This window comes from Ranitomeya variabilis, chromosome 4, assembly GCF_051348905.1.
Source record: "Ranitomeya variabilis isolate aRanVar5 chromosome 4, aRanVar5.hap1, whole genome shotgun sequence".
Taxonomy (NCBI): Eukaryota; Metazoa; Chordata; class Amphibia; order Anura; family Dendrobatidae; genus Ranitomeya; species Ranitomeya variabilis.
Genome location: NC_135235.1, coordinates 752,692,460 through 752,719,348, shown reverse-complemented (window position 1 = coordinate 752,719,348; position 26,889 = coordinate 752,692,460). Strand labels below are relative to the sequence as shown.

At 44.5% G+C, this 26,889-nt stretch overlaps 1 protein-coding gene and 1 pseudogene across 1 annotated transcript; both read right to left on the bottom strand.

The window, feature by feature from the left end:
- Window positions 1-24,900, bottom strand: LOC143766792 (E3 ubiquitin-protein ligase TRIM11-like). Its single transcript, XM_077254751.1, has 3 exons — window positions 22,136-24,900; window positions 21,924-22,026; window positions 1-60 (listed from the first exon to the last, which is right to left on the bottom strand). Exon 1 carries the CDS (start codon window positions 24,742-24,744, stop codon window positions 23,056-23,058), a length of 1,689 nt encoding a protein of 562 aa, XP_077110866.1. The 5' UTR covers window positions 24,745-24,900; the 3' UTR covers window positions 1-60; window positions 21,924-22,026; window positions 22,136-23,055.
- On the bottom strand, window positions 4,020-6,146 carry LOC143766795 (E3 ubiquitin-protein ligase TRIM39-like; annotated as a pseudogene).
- Window positions 24,901-26,889: the final 1,989 nt, after the last annotated feature.

The following is a 26,889-nucleotide window of genomic DNA, read 5'->3' as shown; positions in this document are numbered from 1 at the left end:
CCTGTATCGCTGGATTGTTAAAGCAGAATTTCCAAACGTAATCAGTTTTAGGTTTAATATCTGAAAAAAATAAGTACAATACTTGCAAAAAAAAGATGAAATGATAAAAAAGACCTAAATACAAGGCAAAAGCAGTATAAAACAAAAGAGATAAAATAAGAAATTTCTTATGATTAGATCGAGGAGCGATTCATTGCAGAGGAGATGGCCACAAGAATGAGAACACATCTACAATTCACGTTGTCTATCCTTGATCTGACCATGAGACTTTCTGGAGGAGATATGGTGAATGGTCTCCTCACCCCTCACCGCTCTTCCTGGCCGGGTAAGATGAGGATGACTAATTCTATGCAAGGAATATAGGTGATGAAACATAATGACTCCTTTATATCATACAGTTGTGCTCAAAAATGTACATACAGCCGCAGAATTTTTGCTTTCTTGGCCTTTTTTCAGAGAATACGAATGATAACACCAAAACTTTGTCTCCACTCATGGTTAGTGGTTGGGTGAAGCCATTTATTGTCAGACTACTGTGTTTTCTCTTTTTAATTCATAATGACAACCCAAAACATCCAAATGACCCTGATCAAAAGTTCACATCCCCTGGTGATTTTGTCCTGATAACATGCTCAGAAGTTGACACAAATGGGTTTGAATGGCTACTAAAGGTAACATCCTCACCTGTGACCTGTTAGCTTGTAATCAGTGTGTGTGCATAAAAGCTGAGTGAGTTTCTGGGATCCAGACAGACTCTTGCATCTTTCATCCAGCCACTGACATTTCTGGATTGTGAGTCTTGAGGAAAGCAAAAGAATTTACAACGGATCTATGGGAAAAGGTAGTTGAACTGTATAAAACAGGAAAGGGATACAAAAAGATATCCATGGAATTGATAATGCCAGTCAGCAGCGTTCACACTGTGATTAACAAATGGAAAATCAGGGGCTCTGTAAAAGCAAAACCACGGTCAGGTAGAGCAACGAAAATGTCGTCCACAACTGCCAGGAAAATTGTTCGGGATGCAAAGAAAAACCCACAAATAACATCAGCTGAAATACAGGACTGTCTGAAAACTAGCGGTGTGGATGTTTCAATATGCACAATAAGGAGGCACTTGAAGAAAAATGGGCTGCATGGTCAAGTCGCCAGAAGAAAGCCATTACTGCACAATGTCACAAAGTATCTACAATAAGCAAAACAGCCCAGAGACAAGCCTCAAAACTTCTGGAACAAGGTAATTTGGAGTGATGAGACCAAAATTGAACTTTTTGGCCACAACCATAAACATTACATTTGGAGAGAGGTCAACAAGGCCTATGATGAAAGGAACACCATTCCTACTGTAAAGCACAGAGGTGGTTCGCTAATGTTATGGGGATGTGTGAGCTACAAAGGCACAGGAAACTTGGTCAAAATTAAAAGAAAGATGAATGCAGCATGTTATGAGCAAATACTGGAGGCAAATGTGCTCATTTGCTGTCATCAGCCTGGAAAGCCTGGAAACTTGGACGTACTTGGACGTTCCAACATGACAACGATCCAAAACACAAGGCCAAGACGACCAGTCATTAGCTACAGTAGAACACAGTGAAGGTTCTGGAGTGGCCATCTCAGTATCCTGACCTCAATATCATTGAGCCACTCTGGGGAGATTTCAAGCGCGCAGTTCATGCTAGACAGCCCAGGAATTTACAGGAACTGGAGGCTTTTTGCCAAGAATAGTGGGCAGCTTTACCATCTGAGAAAATAAAGATCCTCATCCACAATTACCATAAAAGACTTCAAGCTGTCATTGATGTTAGAGGGGGCAATACACGGTATTAAGAAATGGGGTATGTGAACTTTTGATCAGATCATTTGGATGTTTTGTGTTGTCATTATGATTTAAAAAGAGAAAACACAGTAGTTTGACAATAAATGGCTTCACCCAACCACTAACCATGAGAGGAGAAAAAGTTTTGGTGTTATCATTCATATTCTCTGAAAAAGGCCAAGAAAGCAAAAATCCTGCCGGGGTATGTAAACTTTTGAGCACAACTGTATTTTCCCACAGAAACCTCCTAGTGGAATATGACCACCATATCTCAAAGCAGACTTTTTGCCATCCTAGATACTAAACACAACTATGATGCATCCATAATTCGAGTTTATATAACATTTCTGTGGCTTTCCAAGGTCAAAAAATCCTAGCGCTTCAACTCAGAATCAGATTATCATCAATGTGGCATCTGCATTACTGCCGGGTGATGTCTCTGGATGAATGATTGTCCAGAGAAGTTCTGTGTCTACCAGCAGTAAAGCCTCCTGAGACCACTGATGTGTGGGGGCTTCTCATCCATGGAGGGGGATCACTCACAATGTGTCGAGGCTTCTCATCCATGGAGGGGATCACTCACAATGTGTGGGAGATTCTCATCCATGGAGGGGGATCACTCACAATGTGTGGGGCCTTTCATCCATGGAGGGGATCACTCACAATGTGTGGGGGCTTTTCATCCATGGAGGGGGTCACTCACAATGTGTGGGGCCTTTCATCCATGGAGGGGGATCACTCACAATGTGTGGGGGCTTTTCATCCATGGAGGGGTATCACTCACAATGTGTGGAGGTTTCTCATTCATGGAGGGGATCACTCACAATGTGTGGGGGCTTTTCATCCATGGAGGGGTATCACTCACAATGTGTGGAGGTTTCTCATTCATGGAGGGGATCACTCACAATGTGTGGGGGCTTCTCATCCATGGAGGGGATCACTCACAATGTGCGGGGGCTTCTCATCCATGGAGGGGGTCACTCACAATGTGTGGGGGCTTCTCATCCATGGAGGGGTCACTCACAATGTGCGGAGGCTTCTCATCCATGGAGGGGATCACTCACAATATGTGGGGGCTTCTCATCCATGGAGGGGATCACTCACAATATGTGGGGGCTTCTCATCCATGGAGGGGGATCACTCACAATGTGCGGGGGCTTCTCATCCATGGAGGGGGTCACTCACAATGTGTCGAGGCTTCTCATCCATGGAGGGAATCACTCACAATGTGTGGGAGATTCTCATCCATGGAGGGGGATCACTCACAATGTGTGGGGGCTTTTCATCCATGGAGGGGTATCCCTCACAATGTGTGGAGGTTTCTCATTCATGGAGGGGATCACTCACAATGTGTGGGGGCTTCTCATCCATGGAGGGGGTCACTCACAATGTGTCGAGGCTTCTCATCCATGGAGGGAATCACTCACAATGTGTGGGAGATTCTCATCCATGGAGGGGGATCACTCACAATGTGTGGGGGCTTTTCATCCATGGAGGGGTATCCCTCACAATGTGTGGAGGTTTCTCATTCATGGAGGGGATCACTCACAATGTGTGGGGGCTTCTCATCCATGGAGGGGATCACTCACAATTTTAGGGGCGTCTCATCCATGGAGGGGGATCACTCACAATTGTGGAGGCTTCTCATCCATGGAGGGGGTCACTCACAATGTGTGGGGGCTTCTCATCCATGGAGGGGGTCACTCACAATGTGTGGGGGCTTCTCATCCATGGAGGGGGTCACTCACAATGTGTGGGGGCTTCTCATCCATGGAGGGGATCTCTCACAATGTATGGGGGCTTCTCATCCATGGAGGGGATCACTCACAATGTGCGGAGGCTTCTCATCCATGGAGGGGCTCACTCACAATGTGCGGGGCCTTCTCATCCATGAAGGGGCTCACTCACAATGAGCGGGGGCTTCTCATCCATGGAGGTGATCACTCACAATGTATGGGGGCTTTTCATCCATGGAGGGGATCACTCACAATGTATGGGGGCTTCTCATCCATGGAGGGGTTCACTCACAATTTTGGGGGCGTCTCATCCATGGAGGGGGATCACTCACAATTGTGAAGGCACCTGATCCATGGAGGGGATTACTCACAATGTGTGGGGGAATCTCATCCATGGAGGGGGTCACTCACAATGTATGGAGGCTTCTCATTCATGGAGGGGATCACTCACAATTGTGGGGGCATCACAATTATACCTAAGAACATGCCAATGAATAAAGAATGGGATCTAATCATCCTCAACTTCCCCCATCATCCAGGAGCAATGTGGTGATGATGCTTTTTCTGGAACACAAATGGTGCGGATGACTTCTCTATCCACATATGGGCAGATCTATGGGTGACGTCCTCCATTCTGACAGCTAGAACATGACACTAGAGCCAGACATCTGTACCATTTTTGGTCCATTTTCACAAATTAAGGTCCATTTATACTTTTCCTTCAGCCAATCCTTCAATAAGTGTCAGCATTCCCAACGTAGTCCCATACACATCAGTTTAAGACTTCCGAGCTGGAACCTGTTGGTGCAAACACTGCCAAGTGCTCGTTCCCACTCCTGCATATCTTTAAGAATGGATATTCCTAAATATAGATGGATCAGCTTCTGAATACTTGACTTTCTAGTTTTTAGTCACAGAGTTTCTTTCATAAATAATGTTTTTGGACTCATGATTTGCTCAGCAGCTGCTCTGGAGATGGTGGTGATTAGTGACCTCTTCTTCCCAGCACTCGGGGTGACTAAACCCATGGTGGTCCAGTTGTGGACAACATGCCTAGTATCTTATAACTTTCACCCATTTGTCTTTGCACGAATAACCCCAAAGAGCAATTGCAGCGTGAAGGGGCTCAGTGAAGGTAGCAGTGAAGGTGTGTAAGTGCGTTATAGGGTCGCACAGCTCATAAAAGGACAACCTGCCCTCATCATAGTCCAGACAGACCCTCAGCCTCTCGCATGATGTACTGTGGGCTATAGGGATGTCCTCACTATTGTGTCTGGCCCAGTTTGTTCTACCAAACCTTCGCAAACACCAGGACTTGTCGTTGTCCCCAATCATGGACTGGTTGCCTTTCCTGGCTGCACTGCTGTAGCTTACTCCAACCCTCCAGCACCCCGACTCACAAGTCTCCAGGTCCCAGTAACACTTTCCAAAGGCAAATTGTTCTATACTAAAAACCATAGGAAACTCAAACCTGTCCGGCAACTCGGGCTCATTTTGGTTTGAAAAAATCTCTGTGCAAAAGTCTCCAGAAATGTGTAAATTCTGCCCGGCTGATTTTCTATCTAGCGTTATGGCCACTGGTGCAAACGTAAAAATCCCTGTTTTCACACTCTTTATTAAAGATGACAAATATTCCAGCAGAGATTTCAGGTTGATGCCTTCTTGTATTTCGTCCACGTATCGCATCCTTTGGTCTTCGAGTTCTACGACGTCATCACTGTCACTAACGTCAGAGAAGTCATCTACTGACACCTCCATGAGAGTTACCGGCTCGTTCATCCTACAAAGCTCCTCGATGTGTCCAATCTTGTCAGAGAGCTCATCCCTTCTTTTTTGCATCTGCTCGATGATGCCAGAGACTGAGAATAAAACGTCCTCCTTCTGACTGGAGATCTCACTTAGGGCCCTCTCTTGTAGGAGATCCAATTGACTTTTGACATATTCAAAGTGCTTGATGACTCTTTCGGATACGACGGCTGCTTTTTTTATGTAGTTTATGCCTATTTTCTTGCAGACTTTGGATCCTTTTTGTCATCTCCTCTTCCCTTGATGCCAATATCTTCAGAATATTCCTCAGATTCTCCTTCTTGTGCTCAGCGGCTTCATGAAGAGGCTCCACTTGATGCTTCCTGTAATCTCCATCCATCCAGCAGGACACACAGATACAAGTCTCATCCTCCTTGCAGTAATATTCCAGGATCTTCTCGTGGACAGGACACTTTATCTTCCTTAGGTCTATGCTGGGGGGTAATAAAGTGTGCCCCAACGCTGTTTTGTTGTGTCTGGTCACGTGCTTGCTACACATGGAGGTTTCACACTGCAAACAGGATTTTTCTGCAGGAACAGGAAAGTCACAGAAGGTGCAGAAGATCCCGGCCTCCCCTTGGTCAGACGGAGTGCAAGCTTCAGCCATATTCCGCAATTTATGGTTTCTTATGAGTTTCGGCCTTTCTTTAAACCTCTGCAGACATTCGGGACATCTGTAGTCATCTTTGTCTTGATTGTCAAATGTTTTGGTGATACAATCCCGGCAGAAGTTGTGTCCACACGGCAAGGTTACAGGGTCTTTATAAACCTCCATATCGATGCAGCACTTCAGCTCGTCCCTCAGATCTACGGCTGCCATCGCTCAGTGCAGGAGACACCTTTGATCACAGTTTTCAGAGGGCGTAAAAGGAAGTAGCTCAGATATGTAAATTTATAAATGAAGAGGTTTCAGATTGCAGAACAAATCTTCATGGTCCTCGTGACATGGGAGATTAACTTGGGAAAGTCAGCCAAGCCCGTTGCTTTCATTGTCTGGGCAGGTGACACGATCCACGTGAAAATAGTCGAGCTCCAGGTTCACAACTAAAGCTTGAGGACCCTGTGACTCCCTAAAACGTATCTTTTTAACTTTCCAAGTGATATGGACTTTGCTGCTGGGATTTTCAGGACATAACCTCAGAGTGGTCACCATTGTCAACAGCAAAGACATAATGGCAAGACGTGATCTGTGAAGCATGGTCAAACAAGTCTGGGGTCGGACATGTTGAACTCCCAATCCTACCCCTGGCCAGTTGTGCATGCTCAACCATCTCTTAGTCAGGACTGCCGTCATTGATTCTGGTAAGACCGGCTACACCGCTTTGCCAGGAGCTTTTCAATGAACCTGACACAGAGAACTTGCACAAAAGATAGGATTTATCAGCGGGCTCAGACAAGCAAACAATAAATACAAGTAGAGATTATGATTTTTGCAAACCCAAGTTTTCTTTTTCTGCCTAGTTTCCGATGATCTTTACGGTTGTTTTTGTAGAGCCAGCATTGGCGCTATCATGCCAAGAGTAGAGTATGATGAGTCATGCAAAATATATATATATTAATCTACAATGAAAATTGGGATTTCTCATTACACCCCGGGCACGTAGACATGGAACCAATATGAAGAGCTTACAGGAGACCACAGGGTGTCACCTAAAGGAAGTATTGATGTTCAAGAACCAGGAGCCTTCTGCAACATATGACCAGTTTTGTGTCTATGTAGGATCTCCTCTGCTACCACACCTTCCTGGATTCCACATTTGAATGAATGATGTTCCACGTATCCTGATTTTCCCAAAAATAGCTCATTGTGTCTTCATCCTACCTCTCTGTAGAAACTAATTGCTCATTATTGAGCTCAGGTTGTCTTTTAGAAAAAAAATAATCTAGAAAGTCTCATTGGATGGCCTCACACAGTACAGGGTGGTTTAGATTCCTTGATCCTTTCACCTAAGTATTGTGGCCACGTTTTGTGGCCTTTTATTCACATATTTGGAAATTTACTGTCAATAAATCTCATCAACAATTTCAACTCTTTTACCGACTACCGCAGTCTCAACAGTAGCCACATTCTTCATGACAAGTGTCTTTGGTACTTAGTAGCGCTCCTCTGGCTGTTATGACCTACTGTCCCTCTGGCTGTTATGATCTGCTGTCTCTCTGGCTGTAATGACCTGCTAGCCCCCTGGCTGTGATGACCTGCTGTCCCTCTGGCTCTTATGACCTGCTGCTTCTCTGGCTGTTATGACCTGCTGCCCTCTGGCTGATATGACCTGCTGCCTCTCTGGCTTATATTACTGGTTGACTCTCTGGCTGTTATGACCTGCTGCCCCTCTGGCTGTTATGACCTGCTGCCCTCTGGCTGATATGACCTGCTGCCTCTCTGGCTTATATTACTGGTTGACTCTCTGGCTGTAATGACCTGCTAGCTCCCTGGCTGTGATGACCTGCTGTCCCTCTGGCTGTTATGACCTGCTGTCCCTCTGGCTCTTATGACCTGCTGCTTCTCTGGCTGTTATGACCTGCTGCCCTCTGGCTGATATGACCTGCTGCCTCTCTGGCTTATATTACTGGTTGACTCTCTGGCTGTTATGACCTGCTGCCTGTTATGACCCCAATGGCGAGGGTCTCAGAGGAACGTGGAAGTCTGCAGAATACAAAAATCCAGCTCATAGGGCAGTGGTAGCTGGGTTGACCATATATCTACTCCTAACGCCAACACTAGAAGTAGCCGGGGATCATTCCTATGTTGATTCTAGATGACACGCTCCAGCCGGAGAATCTAGCTACCCCTAGTAGAGGAAAACAAAAGACCTTTCTTGCCTCCAGAGAAGGGGACCCCAAAGCTGGATAGAAGCCCCCCACAAATAATAACGGTGAGGTAAGAGGAAATGACAAACACAGAAATGAACCAGGTTTAGCACAGAGAGGCCCGCTTACTGATAGCAGAATAAAGAAAGGTAACTTATATGGTCAACAAAAACCCTATCAAAATCCACACTGGAAATTCAAGAACCCCCGAACCGTCTAACGGTCCGGGGGGAGAACACCAGCCCCCTAGAGCTTCCAGCAAAGGTCAGGATATATATTTGGAACAAGCTGGACAAAAATACAAAACCAAAACAAAATAGCAAAAAGCAAAAAGCGGACTTAGCTGATATAACTGGAACCAGGATCAGTAGACAAGAGCACAGCAGACTAGCTCTGATAACTACGTTGCCAGGCATTGAACTGAAGGTCCAGGGAGCTTAAATAGCAACACCCTTAACTAACGACCCAGGTGCGGATAAAAGGAATGACAGAAAAACCAGAGTCAAAAAACTAGTAACCACTAGAGGGAGCAAAAAGTAAATTCACAACAGTACCCCCCCCCTTAGTGAGGGGTCACCGAACCCTCACCACGACCACCAGGGCGATCAGGATGAGCGGCATGAAAGGCACGAACTAAATCGGCCGCATGAACATCAGAGGCGACCACCCAGGAATTATCCTCCTGACCATAGCCCTTCCACTTGACCAGGTACTGAAGCCTCCGCCTGGAGAGGCGAGAATCCAAGATCTTCTCCACCACGTACTCCAACTCGCCCTCAACCAACACCGGAGCAGGAGGCTCAGCAGAAGGAACTATAGGCACAATGTACCGCCGCAACAAGGACCTATGAAATACATTGTGAATAGCAAACGACACAGGAAGATCCAGACGAAAAGATACAGGATTAAGGATTTCCAATATCTTGTAAGGCCCAATAAAACGAGGTTTAAATTTGGGAGAGGAGACCTTCATAGGAACAAAGCGGGAAGAAAGCCATACCAAATCCCCAACGCGTAGTCGGGGACCCACACCGCGGCGGCGGTTGGCAAAGCGCTGAGCCCTCTCCTGTGACAACTTCAAGTTGTCCACCACATGATTCCAGATCCGCTGCAACCTATCCACCACAGAATCCACCCCAGGACAGTCAGAAGGCTCCACATGACCCGAAGAAAAGCGAGGATGGAAACCAGAGTTGCAGAAAAAAGGCGAAACCAAGGTGGCGGAACTAGCCCGATTATTAACCCCTTCACCCCCAAGGGTGGTTTGCACGTTAATGACCGGGCCAATTTTTACAATTCTGACCACTGTCCCTTTATGAGGCTATAACTCTGGAACGCTTTGACGGATCTTGGCGATTCTGACATTGTTTTCTCGTGACATATTGTACTTCATGTTAGTGGTAAAATTTATTCGATATAACTTGCATTTATTTGTGAAAAAAACGAATATTTGGCGAAAATTTTGAAAATTTCGCAATTTTCCAACTTTGAATTTTTATGCCCTTAAATCACAGACATATGTCACGCAAAATACTTAATAAGTAACATTTCCCACATGTCTACTTTACATCAGTACAATTTTGGAACCAAAATTTTTTTTGTGACGGAGTTATAAGGGTTAAAAGTTGACCAGCAATTTCTCATTTTTACAACACCATTTTTTTTTAGGGACCACATCTCATTTGAAGTCATTTTGAGGGGTCTATATGATAGAAAATACTCAAGTGTGACACCATTCTAAAAACTGCACCCCTCAAGGTGCTCAAAACCACATTCAAGAAGTTTATTAACCCTTCAGGTGTTTCACAGGAATTTTTTGAATGTTTAAATAAAAATGAGCATTTAACTTTTTTTCACACACAATTTATTTCAGCTCCAATTTGTTTTATTTTACCAAGGGTAACAGGAGAAAATGGACCCCCAAAGTTGTTGTACAATTTGTCCTGAGTACGCTGATACCCCATATGTGAGGGTAAACCACTGTTTGGGCGTATGGCAGAGCTCGGAAGGAAAGGAGCGCCATTTGACTTTTCAATGCAAAATTGACTGGAATTGAGATGGGACGCCATGTTGCGTTTGGAGAGCCCCTGATGTGCCTAAACACTGAAACCCCCTACAAGTGACACCATTTTGGAAAGTAGACCCCCTAAGGAACTTATCTTGATGTGTGGTGAGCACTTTGACCCACCAAGTGCTTCACAGAAGTTTATAATGCAGAGCCGTAAAAATAAAAAATCATATTTTTTCACAAAAATGATCTTTTTGCCCCCAATTTTTTATTTTCCCAAGGGTAAGAGAAGAAATTGGACCCCAAAAAATGTTGTGCAATTTGTCCTGAGTACGATGATACCCCATATGTGGGTGTAAACCATTGTTTGGGCGCATGGCAGAGCTTGGAAGGGAAGGAGCGCCATTTGACTTTTCAATGCAAAATTGACTGGAATTGAGATGGGACGCCATGTTGCGTTTGGAGAGCCCCTGATGTGCCTAAACATTGAAACTCCCTACAAGTGACACCATTTTGGAAAGTAGACCCCCTAAGGAACTTATCTTGATGTGTGGTGAGCACTTTGACCCACCAAGTGCTTCACAGAAGTTTATAATGCAGAGCCGTAAAAATAAAAAATCATATTTTTTCACAAAAATGATCTTTTTGCCCCCAATTTTTTATTTTCCCAAGGGTAAGAGAAGAAATTGGACCCCAAAAAATGTTGTGCAATTTGTCCTGAGTACGCTGATACCCCATATGTGGGTGTAAACCATTGTTTGGGCGCATGGCAGAGCTTGGAAGGGAAGGAGCGCCATTTGACTTTTCAATGCAAAATTGACTGGAATTGAGATGGGACGCCATGTTGCGTTTGGAGAGCCCCTGATGTGCCTAAACACTGAAACCCCCTACAAGTGACACCATTTTGGAAAGTAGACCCCCTAAGGAACTTATCTTGATGTGTGGTGAGCACTTTGACCCACCAAGTGCTTCACAGAAGTTTATAATGCAGAGCCGTAAAAATAAAAAATCATATTTTTTCACAAAAATGATCTTTTCGCCCCCAATTTTTTATTTTCCCAAGGGTAAGAGAAGAAATTGGACCCCAAAAAATGTTGTGCAATTTGTCCTGAGTACGCTGATACCCCATATGTGGGTGTAAACCATTGTTTGGGCGCATGGCAGAGCTTGGAAGGGAAGGAGCGCCATTTGACTTTTCAATGCAAAATTGACTGGAATTGAGATGGGACGCCATGTTGCGTTTGGAGAGCCCCTGATGTGCCTAAACATTGAAACTCCCTACAAGTGACACCATTTTGGAAAGTAGACCCCCTAAGGAACTTATCTAGATGTGTGGTGAGCACTTTGACCCACCAAGTGCTTCACAGAAGTTTATAATGCAGAGCCGTAAAAATAAAAAATCATATTTTTTCACAAAAATGATCTTTTTGCCCCCAATTTTTTATTTTCCCAAGGGTAAGAGAAGAAATTGGACCCCAAAAAATGTTGTGCAATTTGTCCTGAGTACGCTGATACCCCATATGTGGGTGTAAACCATTGTTTGGGCGCATGGCAGAGCTTGGAAGGGAAGGAGCGCCATTTGACTTTTCAATGCAAAATTGACTGGAATTGAGATGGGACGCCATGTTGCGTTTGGAGAGCCCCTGATGTGCCTAAACATTGAAACTCCCTACAAGTGACACCATTTTGGAAAGTAGACCCCCTAAGGAACTTATCTAGATGTGTTTTGAGAGCTTTGAACCCCCAAGTGTTTCACTACAGATTATAACGCAGAGCCGTGAAAATAATTTTTATTTTTTTTCTCAAAAATGATTTTTTAGCACCCAGCTTTGTATTTTTACAAGGGTAACAGAATAAATTGGACCCCAAAATTTGTTTTCCAATTTGTCCTGAGTACGCTGATACCCCATATGTGGGGGGGAACCACTGTTTGGGCGCATGACAGAGCTCGGAAGGGAAGGAGCGCCATTTGGAATGCAGACTTAAATGGATTGGTCAGCAGCCGTCACGTTGCATTTGCAGAGCCCCTGATGTACCCAAACAGTACAAACCCCCCACAAGTGACCCCATATTGGAAACTAGACCTCCCAAAGAACTTATCTAGATGTGTTTTGAGAACTTTGAACCCCCAAGTGTTTCACTAAAGTTTATAGCGCAAAGCCGTGAAAATAAAAATTCTTTTTTTTTTTCACAAAAATGATTTTTTAGCCCCCAGTTTTGTATTTTCACAAGGGTAACAGGATAAATTAGACCCCAAAAGTTGTTGTCCAATTTGTCCTGAGTACGCTGATACCCCATATGTGGGGGGGAACCACTGTTTGGGTGCATGACAGAGCTCGGAAGGGAAGGAGCGCCATTTGGAATGCAGCCTTAAATGGATTGGTCTGCAGGCGTCACGTTGCATTTGCAGAGCCCCTGATGTACCCAAACAGTACAAACCCCCCACAAGTGACCCCATATTGGAAACTAGACCTCCCAAGGAACTTATCTAGATGTGTTGTGAGAACTTTGAACCCCCAAGTGTTTCACTACAGTTTATAACGCAGAGCCGTGAAAATAAAACATCTTTTTTTTCCCACAAAAATGATTTTTAGCCCCCCAAATTTTTATTTTCCTAAGGATAACAAGAGAACTTGGACCCCAGAAGTTGTTGTTCAATTTGTCCCGAGTACGCTGATAACACATATGTTGGGGTAAACCCCTTTTTGGGCGCACGGGAGAGCTCGGAAGGGAAGGAGCACTGTTTTACTTTTTCAACGCAGAATTGGCTGGAATTGAGATTGGACGCCATGTCGCGCTTGTAGAGCCCCTGATGTGCCTGGACAGTGGAAACTCCCCAATTCTACCTGAAACCCTAACCCAAACACACCCCTAACCCTAATCCCAACGGTAACCCTAACCACACCCCTAGCCCTGACACACCCATAATTCTAATCCCAACCCTAATCCAAACGTAAATGTAATCCAAACCCTAACCCTAACTTTAGCCCCAACCCTAACTTTAGCCCCAACCCTAACTTTACCTCCAACCCTAGCCCTAACCCTAACCCTAACCCTACCCCTAACCCTAACCCTAAACGTGACTGAAATACGTGGCACTGAAATACGTGGCACTGAAATACGTGGCACTGAAATACGTGGCACTGAAATACGTGGCACTGAAATACGTGATACGTGGCACTTAAATACGTGGCACTGAAACACGTGGCACTGAAATACGTGATACGTGGCACTGAAATACGTGGCACTGAAATACGTGGCACTGAAATACGTGGCACTGAAATACGTGGCACTGAAATACGTGGCACTGAAATACGTGGCACTGAAATACGTGGCACTGAAATATGTGATACGTGGCACTGAAATACGTGGCACTGAAATACGTGGCACTGAAATACGTGGCACTGAAATACGTGGCACTGAAATACGTGGCACTGAAATACGTGGCACTGAAATACGTGATACGTGGCACTGAAATACGTGGCACTGAAATACGTGGCACTGAAATACGTGATACGTGGCACTTAAATACGTGGCACTGAAACACGTGGCACTGAAATACGTGATACGTGGCACTGAAATACGTGGCACTGAAATACGTGGCACTGAAATACGTGGCACTGAAATACGTGGCACTGAAATACGTGGCACTGAAATACGTGATACGTGGCACTGAAATACGTGGCACTGAAATACGTGGCACTGAAATACGTGATACGTGGCACTTAAATACGTGGCACTGGGATGCCTCAATGCAGCACATGGTGTTGACAAACTGCAATACATGAAACAGTGGGAGGAAGATCTAGGTTTCCAACTAACTTTGGAAAATTGGAGACGAAGCTGTGACACAATTTCCAGGGGTAGTCATCAAGCCTCCTTGGCAGAGACATCCATTAAGGTCTTACACAGAACATACCAAGTCCCAAGTAAACTCCACGCTATATACCCCAACATTTCAGATCAATGCTTTAGAGGATGTGGCGCAGTGGGAGATATGAAGCATATTTGGTGGGAATGTCCAGTAGCCTCAGCTATGTGGCAGGAAGTAGGATTAATAATTGGAAAAATGTATGGCGGGACAATACAACCTGACCCGGCCACATTCCTCTTGGGAGCCAAATACCCTGGATTCACTAATAAATTCCACAAGCTGATAGGCCAACTGCTTATGGCTGCTAAGCTACATATAGCTACCAGCTGGAGGTCGCCGTTTCTCTCTGTCCAGACAGTTAGAGATAAAATGAATTCAATCCTCTTATATGAACGTATACATGCGACTAGGGAAGATGTGTGGGAAACCTTCTACCAGGTTTGGAAACCGTGGATAGATCTTAACGCGAACTTAAATCTTGAACAAACCTTGACTCTATCTATTTGAGACTCTATCCTGTGGGAGATTCTGATGACACTGGGGTCGAGCCGGCGTGGGGTGGGGTGCGAGGAGGTGGGAGGCAGAACTCATAAAATGGAACATAGTATGTCCTTGTCTGGTAAATATACTGCTGCTTATCACGAAATAAAGTGCAGCATCTCATTACCCTCCCCATTTTCCCTCTTTTATGTCTCCCCATGTTCTTGTCTTGTCATATTTGTATCTTTGAATTTGAGTTAATATATGTATGTTTTTTCTTATTGAATTCCCATGTAAGGGAAAGTGCTGTTCAATTACTATGTTATTGAAAATAAAAATTATTGAAACTAAATACGTGGCACTGAAACACGTGGCACTGAAATACGTGATACGTGGCACTGAAATACGTGGCACTGAAATACGTGGCACTGAAATACGTGGCACTGAAATACGTGGCACTGAAATACGTGGCACTGAAATACGTGGCACTGAAATACGTGGCACTGAAATACGTGGCACTGAAATACGTGGCACTGAAATACGTGGTACTAAAATATGTGGCACTGAAATACGTGATACGTGGCACTGAAATACGTGATACGTGGCACTGAAATATGTGATACGTGGCACTGAAATACGTGGCACTGAAACACGTGGCACTGAAATACGTGGCACTGAAATACGTGGCACTGAAATACGTGGCACTATGACTGTCAGAAAATGTTCATTAAACGGTTAGGGGTGAGGTTAGGGGTAGAGTTAGGGTTAGGGTTTGGATCCCTTTATCACCTTGATGGTGGTGGGTGGCTTTTCAGTGTGTTTAAATGCATGCGTTTTTAACGCAAACAAACGCATGTGCTTAAAAACGCAAGAAAATACTGCAGGTTGTATTTCTGAAAATGAACGCATGCAGAAAAAAAACGCATGCGTTTGAAAACGCGACCAAACGCGTACAAAAAAACCGCATGCGTTTTCAATGTTAAATATAGGGAAAAAACGCATGCGTTTTTTTGTGCAAAAAACGCTGCAGACAAAAACGCAAGTGTGAAACCAGCGACGCTTTTTATAGCAAAAAAGTTTTTGCGTCTCCACATTTTGAGACCTATAATTTTTCCACATTTTGCTCCACAGAGTCATGTGAGGTCTTGTTTTTTGCGGGACGAGTTGACGTTTTTATTGGTAACATTTTCGGACACGTGACCGTTTTTGATCGCTTTTTATTCCGATTTTTGTGAGGCAGAATGACCAAAAACCAGCTATTCATGAATTTCTTTTGGGGGAGGCGTTTATACCGTTCCGCGTTTGGTAAAATTGATAAAGCAGTTTTATTCTTCGGGTCAGTACGATTACAGCGATATCTCATTTATATCATTTTTTTATGTTTTGGCGCTTTTATACGATAAAAACTAAAATATAGAAAAAATAATTATTTTCGTATCGCTTTATTCTCAGGACTATAACTTTTTTATTTTTTTGCTGATAATGTTGTATGGCGGCTTGTTTTTTGCGGGACAAGATGACGTTTTCAGCGGTACCATGGATATTTATATCAGTCTTTTTGATCGCGTGTTATTCCACTTTTTGTTCGGCGGTATGGTAATAAAGCGTTGTTTTTTGCCTCGTTTTTTTTTTTTTTTTCTTACGGTGTTTACTGAAGGGGTTAACTAGTGGGGCAGTTTTATAGGTTGGGTCGTTACGGACGCGGCGATACTAAATATGTGTACTTTTATTGTTTTGTTTTTTTTATTTAGATAAAGAAATGTATTTATGGGAATAATATATATTTTTTTTTTATTATTTATTTAGGATTTTTTTTTTTTTTTTTTTTACACATGTGGAAAATTTTTTTTTTAACTTTTTTACTTTGTCCCAGGGGGGGACATCACAGATCATTGATCTGGCAGTGTGCACAGCACTCTGCCAGATCGACGATCTGCTGTGCAGGGCTGCAGGCTTACCAAGTGTCTGCTCTGAGCAGACACTCGGTAAGCCACCTCCTTCCCTGCAGGACCCGGATGCCGCGGCCATCTTGGATCCGGGACCTGCAGCTAGGAAGGAGGTAGGAGACCCTCGCAGCAACGCGATCACATCGCGTTGCTCCGGGGGTCTCAGGGAAGCCCGCAGGGAGCCCCCTCCCTGCGCGATGCTTCCCTATACCGCCGGTACACTCATGTTTGATCGCGGTGTGCCGGGGGTTAATGTGCCGGGGGCGGTCCGTGACCGCTCCTGGCACATAGTGCCGGATGTCAGCTGCGATATGCAGCTGACACCCGGCCGCGATCGGCCGCGCTCCCCCCGTGAGCGCCGCTGATCGGTGATGACGTACTATCCCGTCGGCGGTCATACGGGCCCACCCCACCTCGACGGGATAGTACGTCAAATGTCGGGAAGGGGTTAAGGGCAAACTCAGCCAACGGCAAGAATGTCACCCAATCGTCCTGATCAGCAGAGACAAAACACCTCAAATAAGCCTCCAAAGTCTGATTGGTTCGCTCCGTCTGTCCATTAGTCTGAGGATGGAAAGCAGACGAAAACGACAAATCAATGCCCATCCTACTACAAAAGGATCGCCAGAATCTGGAAACGAACTGGGATCCTCTGTCTGACACAATATTCTCAGGGATGCCGTGCAAACGAACCACGTTCTGGAAAAACACAGGAACCAGATCGGAAGAGGAAGGCAGCTTAGGCAAAGGAACCAAATGGACCATCTTTGAGAAGCGATCACATATCACCCAGATAACGGACATGCCCTGGGATAGCGGAAGATCAGAAATGAAATCCATGGAGATATGTGTCCAAGGTCTCTTCGGGACAGGCAAGGGCAAGAGCAAACCGCTGGCACGAGAACAGCAAGGCTTAGCTCGAGCACAAGTCCCACAGGACTGCACAAATGACCGCACATCCCTTGACAAGGAAGGCCACCAAAAGGACCTGGCCACCAGATCTCTGGTGCCAAAAATTCCCGGGTGACCTGCCAACACCGAGGAATGAACCTCGGAAATGACTCTGCTGGTCCACTTATCCGGGACAAACAGTCTGTCAGGTGGACAAGACTCAGGCCTATCAGCCTGAAATCTCTGCAACACACGTCGCAGATCCGGAGAAATAGCTGACAAGATAACTCCATCTTTAAGAATACCAACAGGATCAGCGACTCCAGGAGCATCAGGCACAAAGCTCCTAGAAAGAGCATCGGCCTTCACATTCTTTGAACCTGGTAAATACGAGACAACAAAATCAAAGCGGGAGAAAAACAATGACCAGCGGGCCTGTCTCGGATTAAGGCGTTTAGCAGACTCGAGATACATCAGATTTTTGTGATCAGTCAAGACCACCACACGATGCTTAGCACCCTCGAGCCAATGACGCCACTCCTCAAATGCCCATTTCATGGCCAACAACTCCCGATTGCCCACATCATAATTTCGCTCGGCAGGCGAAAACTTCCTAGAGAAAAAGGCACAAGGTTTCATAACAGAGCAACCAGGGCCTCTCTGCGACAAAACGGCCCCTGCTCCAATCTCTGAAGCATCCACCTCAACCTGAAAGGGAAGTGAGACATCGGGCTGGCACAAAACAGGCGCCGAAGTAAACCGGCGTTTCAACTCCTGGAAAGCCTCCACGGCAGCAGGAGCCCAGTTAGCTACATCGGAGCCCTTCTTGGTCATATCCGTCAAAGGTTTCACAATGCTAGAAAAATTAGCGATAAAACGACGGTAGAAGTTAGCGAAACCCAAGAACTTCTGTAGACTCTTAACTGACGAGGGCTGAGTCCAATCAAGAATAGCTCGGACCTTGACTGGGTCCATCTCCACAGCAGAAGGGGAAAAAATGAACCCCAAAAAGGGAACCTTCTGTACACCAAAGAGACACTTTGAGCCCTTGACAAACAAAGAATTTTCACGCAAAATTTTAAAGACCAACCTGACCTGCTCCACATGCGAATCCCAATTATCAGAAAAAACCAAAATATCATCCAGATAAACAATCAAAAATTTATCCAGATACTTCCGGAAAATGTCATGCATAAAGGACTGAAAAACTGAAGGCGCATTGGAGAGCCCAAAAGGCATCACCAAGTACTCAAAATGACCTTCGGGCGTATTGAATGCGGTTTTCCATTCATCACCTTGCTTAATGCGCACAAGGTTGTACGCACCACGAAGATCTATCTTGGTGAACCACTTGGCACCTTTAATCCGGGCAAACAAGTCAGACAACAGCGGTAAAGGATACTGAAATTTGACAGTGATCTTATTTAAAAGCCGATAATCAATACAAGGTCTCAAAGATCCGTCCTTTTTTGCCACAAAAAAGAATCCCGCACCAAGAGGGGAAGAAGACGGACGAATATGTCCTTTCTCTAGAGACTCCTTGATATATGAACGCATAGCGGTATGTTCAGGTACCGACAGATTAAACAGTCTTCCCTTAGGAAATTTACTGCCTGGGATCAAATCTATAGCACAGTCACAGTCCCTACGAGGAGGCAGTGCACTGGACTCAGACTCACTGAAGACATCCTGATAATCAGACAAATACTCCGGAACTTCCGAAGGCGTAGAAGAAGCAATAGACACAGGCAGGGAATCCCCATGAATACCACGACAGCCCCAACTTGAGACTGACATAGCCTTCCAGTCCAGGACTGGATTATGGGTCTGTAACCATGGCAGCCCTAAAACAACCAAATCATGCATTTTATGTAAAACCAGGAAACGTATCACCTCGCGGTGTTCAGGAGTCATGCACATGGTAACCTGTGTCCAATACTGCGGTTTATTTGCTGCCAATGGCGTAGCATCAATACCCCTAAGAGGAATAGGATTTTCTAATGGTTCAAGAGTAAAACCACAGTGCTTAGCAAATGACAGATCCATAAGACTCAGGGCAGCACCTGAATCTACAAACGCCATGACAGGAAAAGACGACAGTGAGCAAATCAAAGTTACAGACAGAATAAATTTAGGTTGCAAATTACCAACGGTGACAGGACTAACAACCTTAGCTATACGTTTAGAGCATGCTGAGATAATATGTGTAGAATCACCACAGTAGTAGCACAAGCCATTCCGGCGTCTATGAATTTTCCGCTCATTTCTAGTCAGGATTCTATCACATTGCATTAAATCAGGTGTCTGTTCAGACAACACCATGAGGGAATTTGCGATTTTTCTATCACATTGCACCGAATTAGGTGTCTGTTCAGACAACACCATGAGGGAATTTGCGGTTTTGCGCTCCCGCAACCGCCGGTCAATTTGAATAGCCAGTGCCAAAGTATCATTCAGACCTGTGGGAATGGGAAAACCCACCATAACATTCTTAATGGCTTCAGAAAGGCCATTTCTAAAATTAGCGGCCAGTGCACACTCGTTCCAATGTGTCAGCACGGACCATTTCCGAAATTTTTGGCAGTACACTTCAGCCTCGTCCTGCCCCTGAGACATAGCCAGCAAGGCCTTTTCTGCCTGAATCTCAAGATTGGGTTCCTCATAAAGTAAACCGAGCGCCAGAAAAAACGCATTAATATCAGCCAATGCCGGATCTCCTGGCGCCAGCGAAAAAGCCCAATCCTGAGGGTCGCCCCGTAAGAACGAAATAACAATTTTTACTTGCTGAGCAGAGTCTCCAGATGAACAGGGTCTCAGGGACAAAAACAATTTACAATTATTCACAAAATTCCTAAACCTGTCTCCGGAAAACAGTTCAGGAATCGGTATTTTAGGTTCTGACCTAGGATTACTGATAACATAGTCTTGTATGCCCTGCACACGAGTAGCCAGCTGGTCCACACTTGTAATCAAGGTCTGGACATTCATGTCTGCAGCAAGCATAGCCACTCTGAGGTAAAGGGGAAGAAGAAAAAAAAAAAAAACTCAGAATCTTCTTTCTTATAATCCCTCTTCTGCAATGCATTAAACATTTAATACTGGCCTGGCAAACTGTTATGACCCCAATGGCGAGGGTCTCAGAGGAACGTGGAAGTCTGCAGAATACAAAAATCCAGCTCATAGGGCAGTGGTAGCTGGGTTGACCATATATCTACTCCTAACGCCAACACTAGAAGTAGCCGGGGATCATTCCTACGTTGATTCTAGATGACACGCTCCAGCCGGAGAATCTAGCTACCCCTAGTAGAGGAAAACAAAAGACCTTTCTTGCCTCCAGAGAAGGGGACCCCAAAGCTGGATAGAAGCCCCCCACAAATAATAACGGTGAGGTAAGAGGAAATGACAAACACAGAAATGAACCAGGTTTAGCACAGAGAGGCCCGCTTACTCATAGCAGAATAAAGAAAGGTAACTTATATGGTCAACAAAAACCCTATCAAAATCCACACTGGAAATTCAAGAACCCCCGAACCGTCTAACGGTCCGGGGGGAGAACACCAGCCCCCTAGAGCTTCCAGCAAAGGTCAGGATATATATTTGGAACAAGCTGGACAAAAATACAAAACCAAAACAAAATAGCAAAAAGCAAAAAGCAGACTTAGCTGATATAACTGGAACCAGGATCAGTAGACAAGAGCACAGCAGACTAGCTCTGATAACTACGTTGCCAGGCATTGAACTGAAGGTCCAGGGAGCTTATATAGCAACACCCCTAACTAACGACCCAGGTGCGGATAAAAGGAAAGACAGAAAAACCAGAGTCAAAAAACTAGTAACCACTAGAGGGAGCAAAAAGTAAATTCACAACAGCTGCCCCTCTGGCTGTTATGACCTGCTGCAAATGTTATGGATAGTCAGACACCAGTTTTTTGCAGCGTTGCTCTGGAATCTGACATGTATATTATGTGTACTGTTGCTGGGAGCTGGCCGTAATGGTGGGGAAGTTCCCCTTTGACTGTCAAGGACCTGTAGTTTGTATACAAGGGTACGATGGTGTTTTGATTGGGTCACTGATGTCCATGTGACTTCCACTTGCTATTTTTGGAGTGGTGTCAGTAGAGATGGAATAATATCAAGCCTAGACCATCCGGTTATTGGGCCAAAGTGCCATTTCCATCCAAGGACCTTTGTAGAAGCAGCAGATGAAAAATCGGCACAGTCCTCTACTGAGCCTCACATTATTGGATTATAGCAGTCGCCATTAGGAGGTGGTACTACAAGGCGCAGCATGTTTATGGATGTAGGCCCTTGTCCTCCAATTTAGCAGTATCCATGTAATGTGCCAGTCATGAGCGATCTGCTATAAATGAGGCTGGAGGTGCATCAGGGCGTGTCAATGCACTTGGAAGACCCAGTTCAGGTTCTGACACACCCCCAGTGCACCTCCAGCCTCATTTACATATTCAGTCAGTTTATTATTATTTATTTATATAGCACCATTAATTCCATGGTGCTGTACATGAGAAAGGGGTTACATACAGGGTCCTTGCGGACTTACGGTCACTTCAGCCATCAGCTCCCGATACTGCGGGACTGCCGCCGTGACGGGGCTACCATTTTTCTGGCAGATACAACTTTATGATCACTTTTTATTAAGATCTCTGGAAGGGGAAGGAACAAAAAAATAAAGAATTCTATAATTATTATTAATTTTTAGTTTTATTCTGCACATTGATATGATAAAAAAAGATATATTTTTTAAAGTTTTACCACTTTGTCATGAAAATAATCAGTTTTCTGCAGTTGCACAGGGTGGACGGGGCAACCGGGGCCCCCAGCTACGCTGGCTGAAAGATCATCTGTCCCTGTTGCGCACGACAACCAGTAGCTTTCATTTTCCCACAGCAACCAATCAGAGCTCTGCTTTCATTTTACAACTGCAACCAATCAGAGCTCAGCTTTCATTTTACAACTGCAACCAGTCAGAGCTCAGCTTTCATTTTTAAATCAGCTCTTATAAAATGAAAGCTGCTCTGTGATTGGTTGATATGGGAGACAAGAGCTAGGAGAGGACTTGTAGGGGGAATATATCTGAAATGCGTACAGAATTGGGGGACGTAGGATTAGAAGGGTTCACACAGAATTAGCGAGTATCTGAAGGCGTTTGAGATCTCTCCCTTACAGACTTACGCGCTACATCCCCACATTCTTCATCCCAATTTATTTTTGCTATTGAGACGTCATTTTTTTGTGATGATTTTAAAGCAAGAATCAAGCAGAATACAGGAGTATACAGAGTGATGAGTCTGGAGGACGTATATTCCCAGAGCCCTGGGTACATCGGTGGCCCCTCTGCTGTTACATGACTACTACTCCTGTCAGAGTATGCTGGGAGTTGTAGTATCCTTGCTGGAGAGCTATAGGGACTACGTGTGTGGACTACCAGAGCATAACAAAAGCTTAACGATATGGATATGTCTACCAACAGGACTGGCCCATAGGAGAACAGGAAGATCCCCCGGTGGGCCCTTGGCATCCCATTACGGCCCTGATCTAACCCCTCCGCTTTGTTCGTAGAAGGATCCCCGAAAATAAGTGATCTGAAGAATTATACAACGTTATTTGTGGAAGACATGGTAGCAAATGGACAATGCCACTACTTGGGCAATTAAAAGGGTTGTGCTTCCAACTTACTTACAGATTTTCACCCAACTGTTCCATAACCTAAGAATAACATGGAGGGGTTCGGAGAAAGCGGCCTTGTAGGTGTGTAAGTGTCTGATGGGGTCACCAAGCTCATAAAAAGACAATTGTCCAGCCTCATAATCCAGATACAACCCTATCACAAGACATGATGGCCCCAGAGGTAAGATGTCTTCTACTCCGTCACATCTCACGGAATAATACTGATCCCAATCGGAGTATCTGCTGATGCCCCAGGAGTTGTGTCTTCCTCCAATATATGAGCCAGTGCCTTTTCTGTCTATGCTGGGGTAGCACAGCCCTATACCCCAGTACCCTGATTCGCTGGTCTCTACCTCCCAGTAGTGCCGTCCTGAAGAGAAGGCCCCAGAGTACATAACCTGAAAACTGTCAAACCTCTCCCTTGTATCTGGACGGCTCTGGTCCACTGGTGACCAAGTTGCAGTTTTAAGATCTCCGGAAACATTGATGTAATTATTGGCCGTGTGTACATTGAGCTCCAGGTCTATCAAGTTAGAGCCACAAAACGCTCTCTTCGCCTCATTTATGATATTGGACAGTCCAGAGTGAATTGTGGCCAAGATCAGACCTTCATCCAGATCACAGATGTCCGCGTCCTCCTTGTGTGCCCTCTTCCTAGTACAGAAGTTGTCTTTGTCAGATTCCTTTAAGAAGGAGAGCGGATCCGTCATATTACAGAGCTCCTCGATTCGATGCATATTCTGCGACAGCTCTTTCTTAATTGTCTCTAGCTGATCAATTTGATGAGAGACTGAAGCCAACACTTCTCTTTTCTTCCTGGAAATATCCACCAGAACTTTTCTCTCCAGGTCTTTCAAGTTTCTTCTCGCATCTCTAAAGATGGATGTGACCATTTTGGAATTGGTGGCGGCTCTCTTTCGAGATCTCCCCTGAAGTTCCTTTAGTGATTGACATTTGCTTTCCATCTGGTTGACCTGTAGGTGAAGTATCTCCGCGCACATTAGTAAATCCATCTTCTTACTCCGATGAGCTTCTTCTATGGACTTGACCTGATGTTCATTGTGTGTGCCGGAGAGGCAGCAAGTGACGCAGAGACAGACGTCCTCTGTAGGACAGTAATACTCCAGGTTCTTCTTGTGGACAGAGCATTTTCTTTCTTCTAGTGAAGGCATATGGTCTAGTAGGACGTGTTCTGGTGACCAGTTGTGGACATTTAGATGATCCGTACACAGAGAAGCTTCACATAAAACACAGAATTTAACAGCAGTTGTTGGCAGGTCAAGACAATAGGTGCAAGTTTTGGTTTCAACAAGGGTCAAGGCCTGGAAGTGCAAGAGGAGATTAGAGAGAGCTTCAGATGTTTTTAGCTCCGGTCTCTCCTTATACAGTCTCCGGCATTCAGGGCAGGTATACTCGCCTTCCCAAGTACCACTCTCCTTCATCTGCATGTCCCATGTCTTAGAGATACAGTCCCGGCAGAAACTATGTCCACAAGAAATGGTTACAGGGTCACAGAAAATATCTCTGCAGATACAACATTCCAGCTCTTGTCTCAGCTTCACCAGCGCCATGACTGCAATAAGGAAGTGGGAAAGTGAAGCAGAAATGGTGACTTCTGCAAATAGTTTAACCCTTCGGTGTGATCCTTGGTTTAAACTATTGGACTTCAAGATTACAAAAAGAAAGGACCACATCTGAAAAAAAAAGAAAAAGAAGGTTTTGGACCAAAGAATAATGCCTCCTAGTGTTCAGTGTTTCACAATCCCAAACCCTACAGAGGTCCCCAGCGTCCTCCTTTAAGTCCTCAAACTCCTAAATACAACAACGATGCCTTACCTACTAATTTTTGCTACGATTTTCCACAATTGGGGGAAAAAAAACACAATTTTACCACATTTTTGAAAAAAAACCAAAACAAAAAAATTCATCAGGAACGCATTGCTTGAATGTGGTCTTCAGGCTGCATTCACACATTATTGTTGCATTGTTTTTTTTGTTGTTGACACAATTGCTTTTGCAGCAGTTTTGGGAAATCATGTAGAAATTATTTATTTTATCTGCATTTATAGAAAAGAAAAAAACAACACGTAGGAAACGTGAGAACACAGCCTTCATCTTAAGGCTCTGGCTGAGGTTTGCTTTTTTTTGCCAACTCTTAGTTCTCTACCTAGCCAATGTGAGCTAGATGCTCCTGATCTTAGCTAATGCCACAGTGCCCCATGGTTTTTAAGTATGCTATAATACCACTTAAATAAAAGTGTGCGGCAATATGGAAAACCTCACGATTAAACCAAAAAATGTGTGGGCATCATAAAATCCAAAGACACTGTACAAAGACAGAAAACGGAAGAGGGGACACCTGAAATCCCTGCACTCTCTGTCTCGAATTTATTGGATCTGTCCTAAATTTTGAATCACAATCCAAATTTGTCCCATCCCGAATAGAAAAAGGGACAGGGATTGTGGAAATCCTGCCTCAAAGTGGGCATTCCGGTTGGGCCAGTGATGTTGCTGAGAGAGTTGGGGCATTTCCAAACGGGGTAGAGGAAGGACATAAAGTCCATATGTCCCCAACAGAAATGTTGACAATTGTGTCCAAAAAAGCCCCCAAAAGCTATAAAGGTTTCACTTCAAAAAACATTATCAAGAGATATGGTAGTCAATTGTTCAGTGGCCACGTTAATGGTCCAAAACCACCAAACGTGAGCAAACTACCACCTACCCGTTGGAGTCCCTGGTGCCTCTTCTGATTTTTAGACCCAGTGTGACATCATTGCTGCTGAGTATATCGGATAATAGTCCTTAAGGTCTTGGGTGGTGATGGTATATAGAGTAATATTCCTGGTTGACTAGGGTGATGAGGTACGTGGGTAGTGTTCCTGGAGATCTAGGGTAATGAAGGTATATTACATCCTGTGTGAATGATTGGTGGTGGCAGCTAGTGGTTTCTTTTGTTATTGCGGAGCTGGTAGTATATATATATTCCATGAGTTGAAATCGGAGGTGTATATACCTTACGCTCACTGTGAGTCTCCCAATAACCAGCCTAGTAGTGTAAGCAGTCGTCAGTCAATTGTGTAATTGCCCTAATGATTGCAGGTAGGGGAGTTATGTCCCCTGACAAATTGGTTGCAGCAGTGGGATCTGTGTCATCTCTCCAGTGTTATCCGTGACAGTGAAAGCAAGTGATTAACATTCCTGGTGGTCAAGAATATTGAAATATTTAGGGAAATATTCCTGCTGCTTTAGGGTATTAAAGGTATTGTGGGAAATATTCCTGCTGCTTTATGTTAGTGAAGGTATTTAGGGTAATATTCCTGGTGCTTTAGGGTAGTGAAGTTATTTAGGGTAATATTCCTGGTGAATTTAGGGTAGTGACGGTATTTAGGGTAATATTCCTGGTGAATTTAGGGTAGTGAAGGTATTTAGGGTAATATTCCTGGTGCTTTAGGGTAGTGAAGGTATTTAGGGTAATATTCCTGGTGATTTATGGTAGTGAAGGTATTTAGAGTAATATTCCTGGTGCTTTAGGGTAGTGAAGGTATTTAGAGTAATATTCCTGGTGATTTATGGTAGTGAAGGTATTTAGAGTAATATTCCTGGTGCTTTAGGGTAGTGAAGGTTTTTAGCGTAATATTCCTGGTGAATTTATGGTGGTGAAGGTTTTTAGGGTAATATTCCTGGTGCTTTAGGGTAGTGAAGGTATTTAGGGTAATATTCCTGGTGATTTATGGTAGTGAAGGTATTTAGAGTAATATTCCTGGTGATTTATGGTAGTGAAGGTTTTTAGAGTAATATTCCTGGTGAATTTAGGGTAGTGAAGGTATTTAGGGTAATAT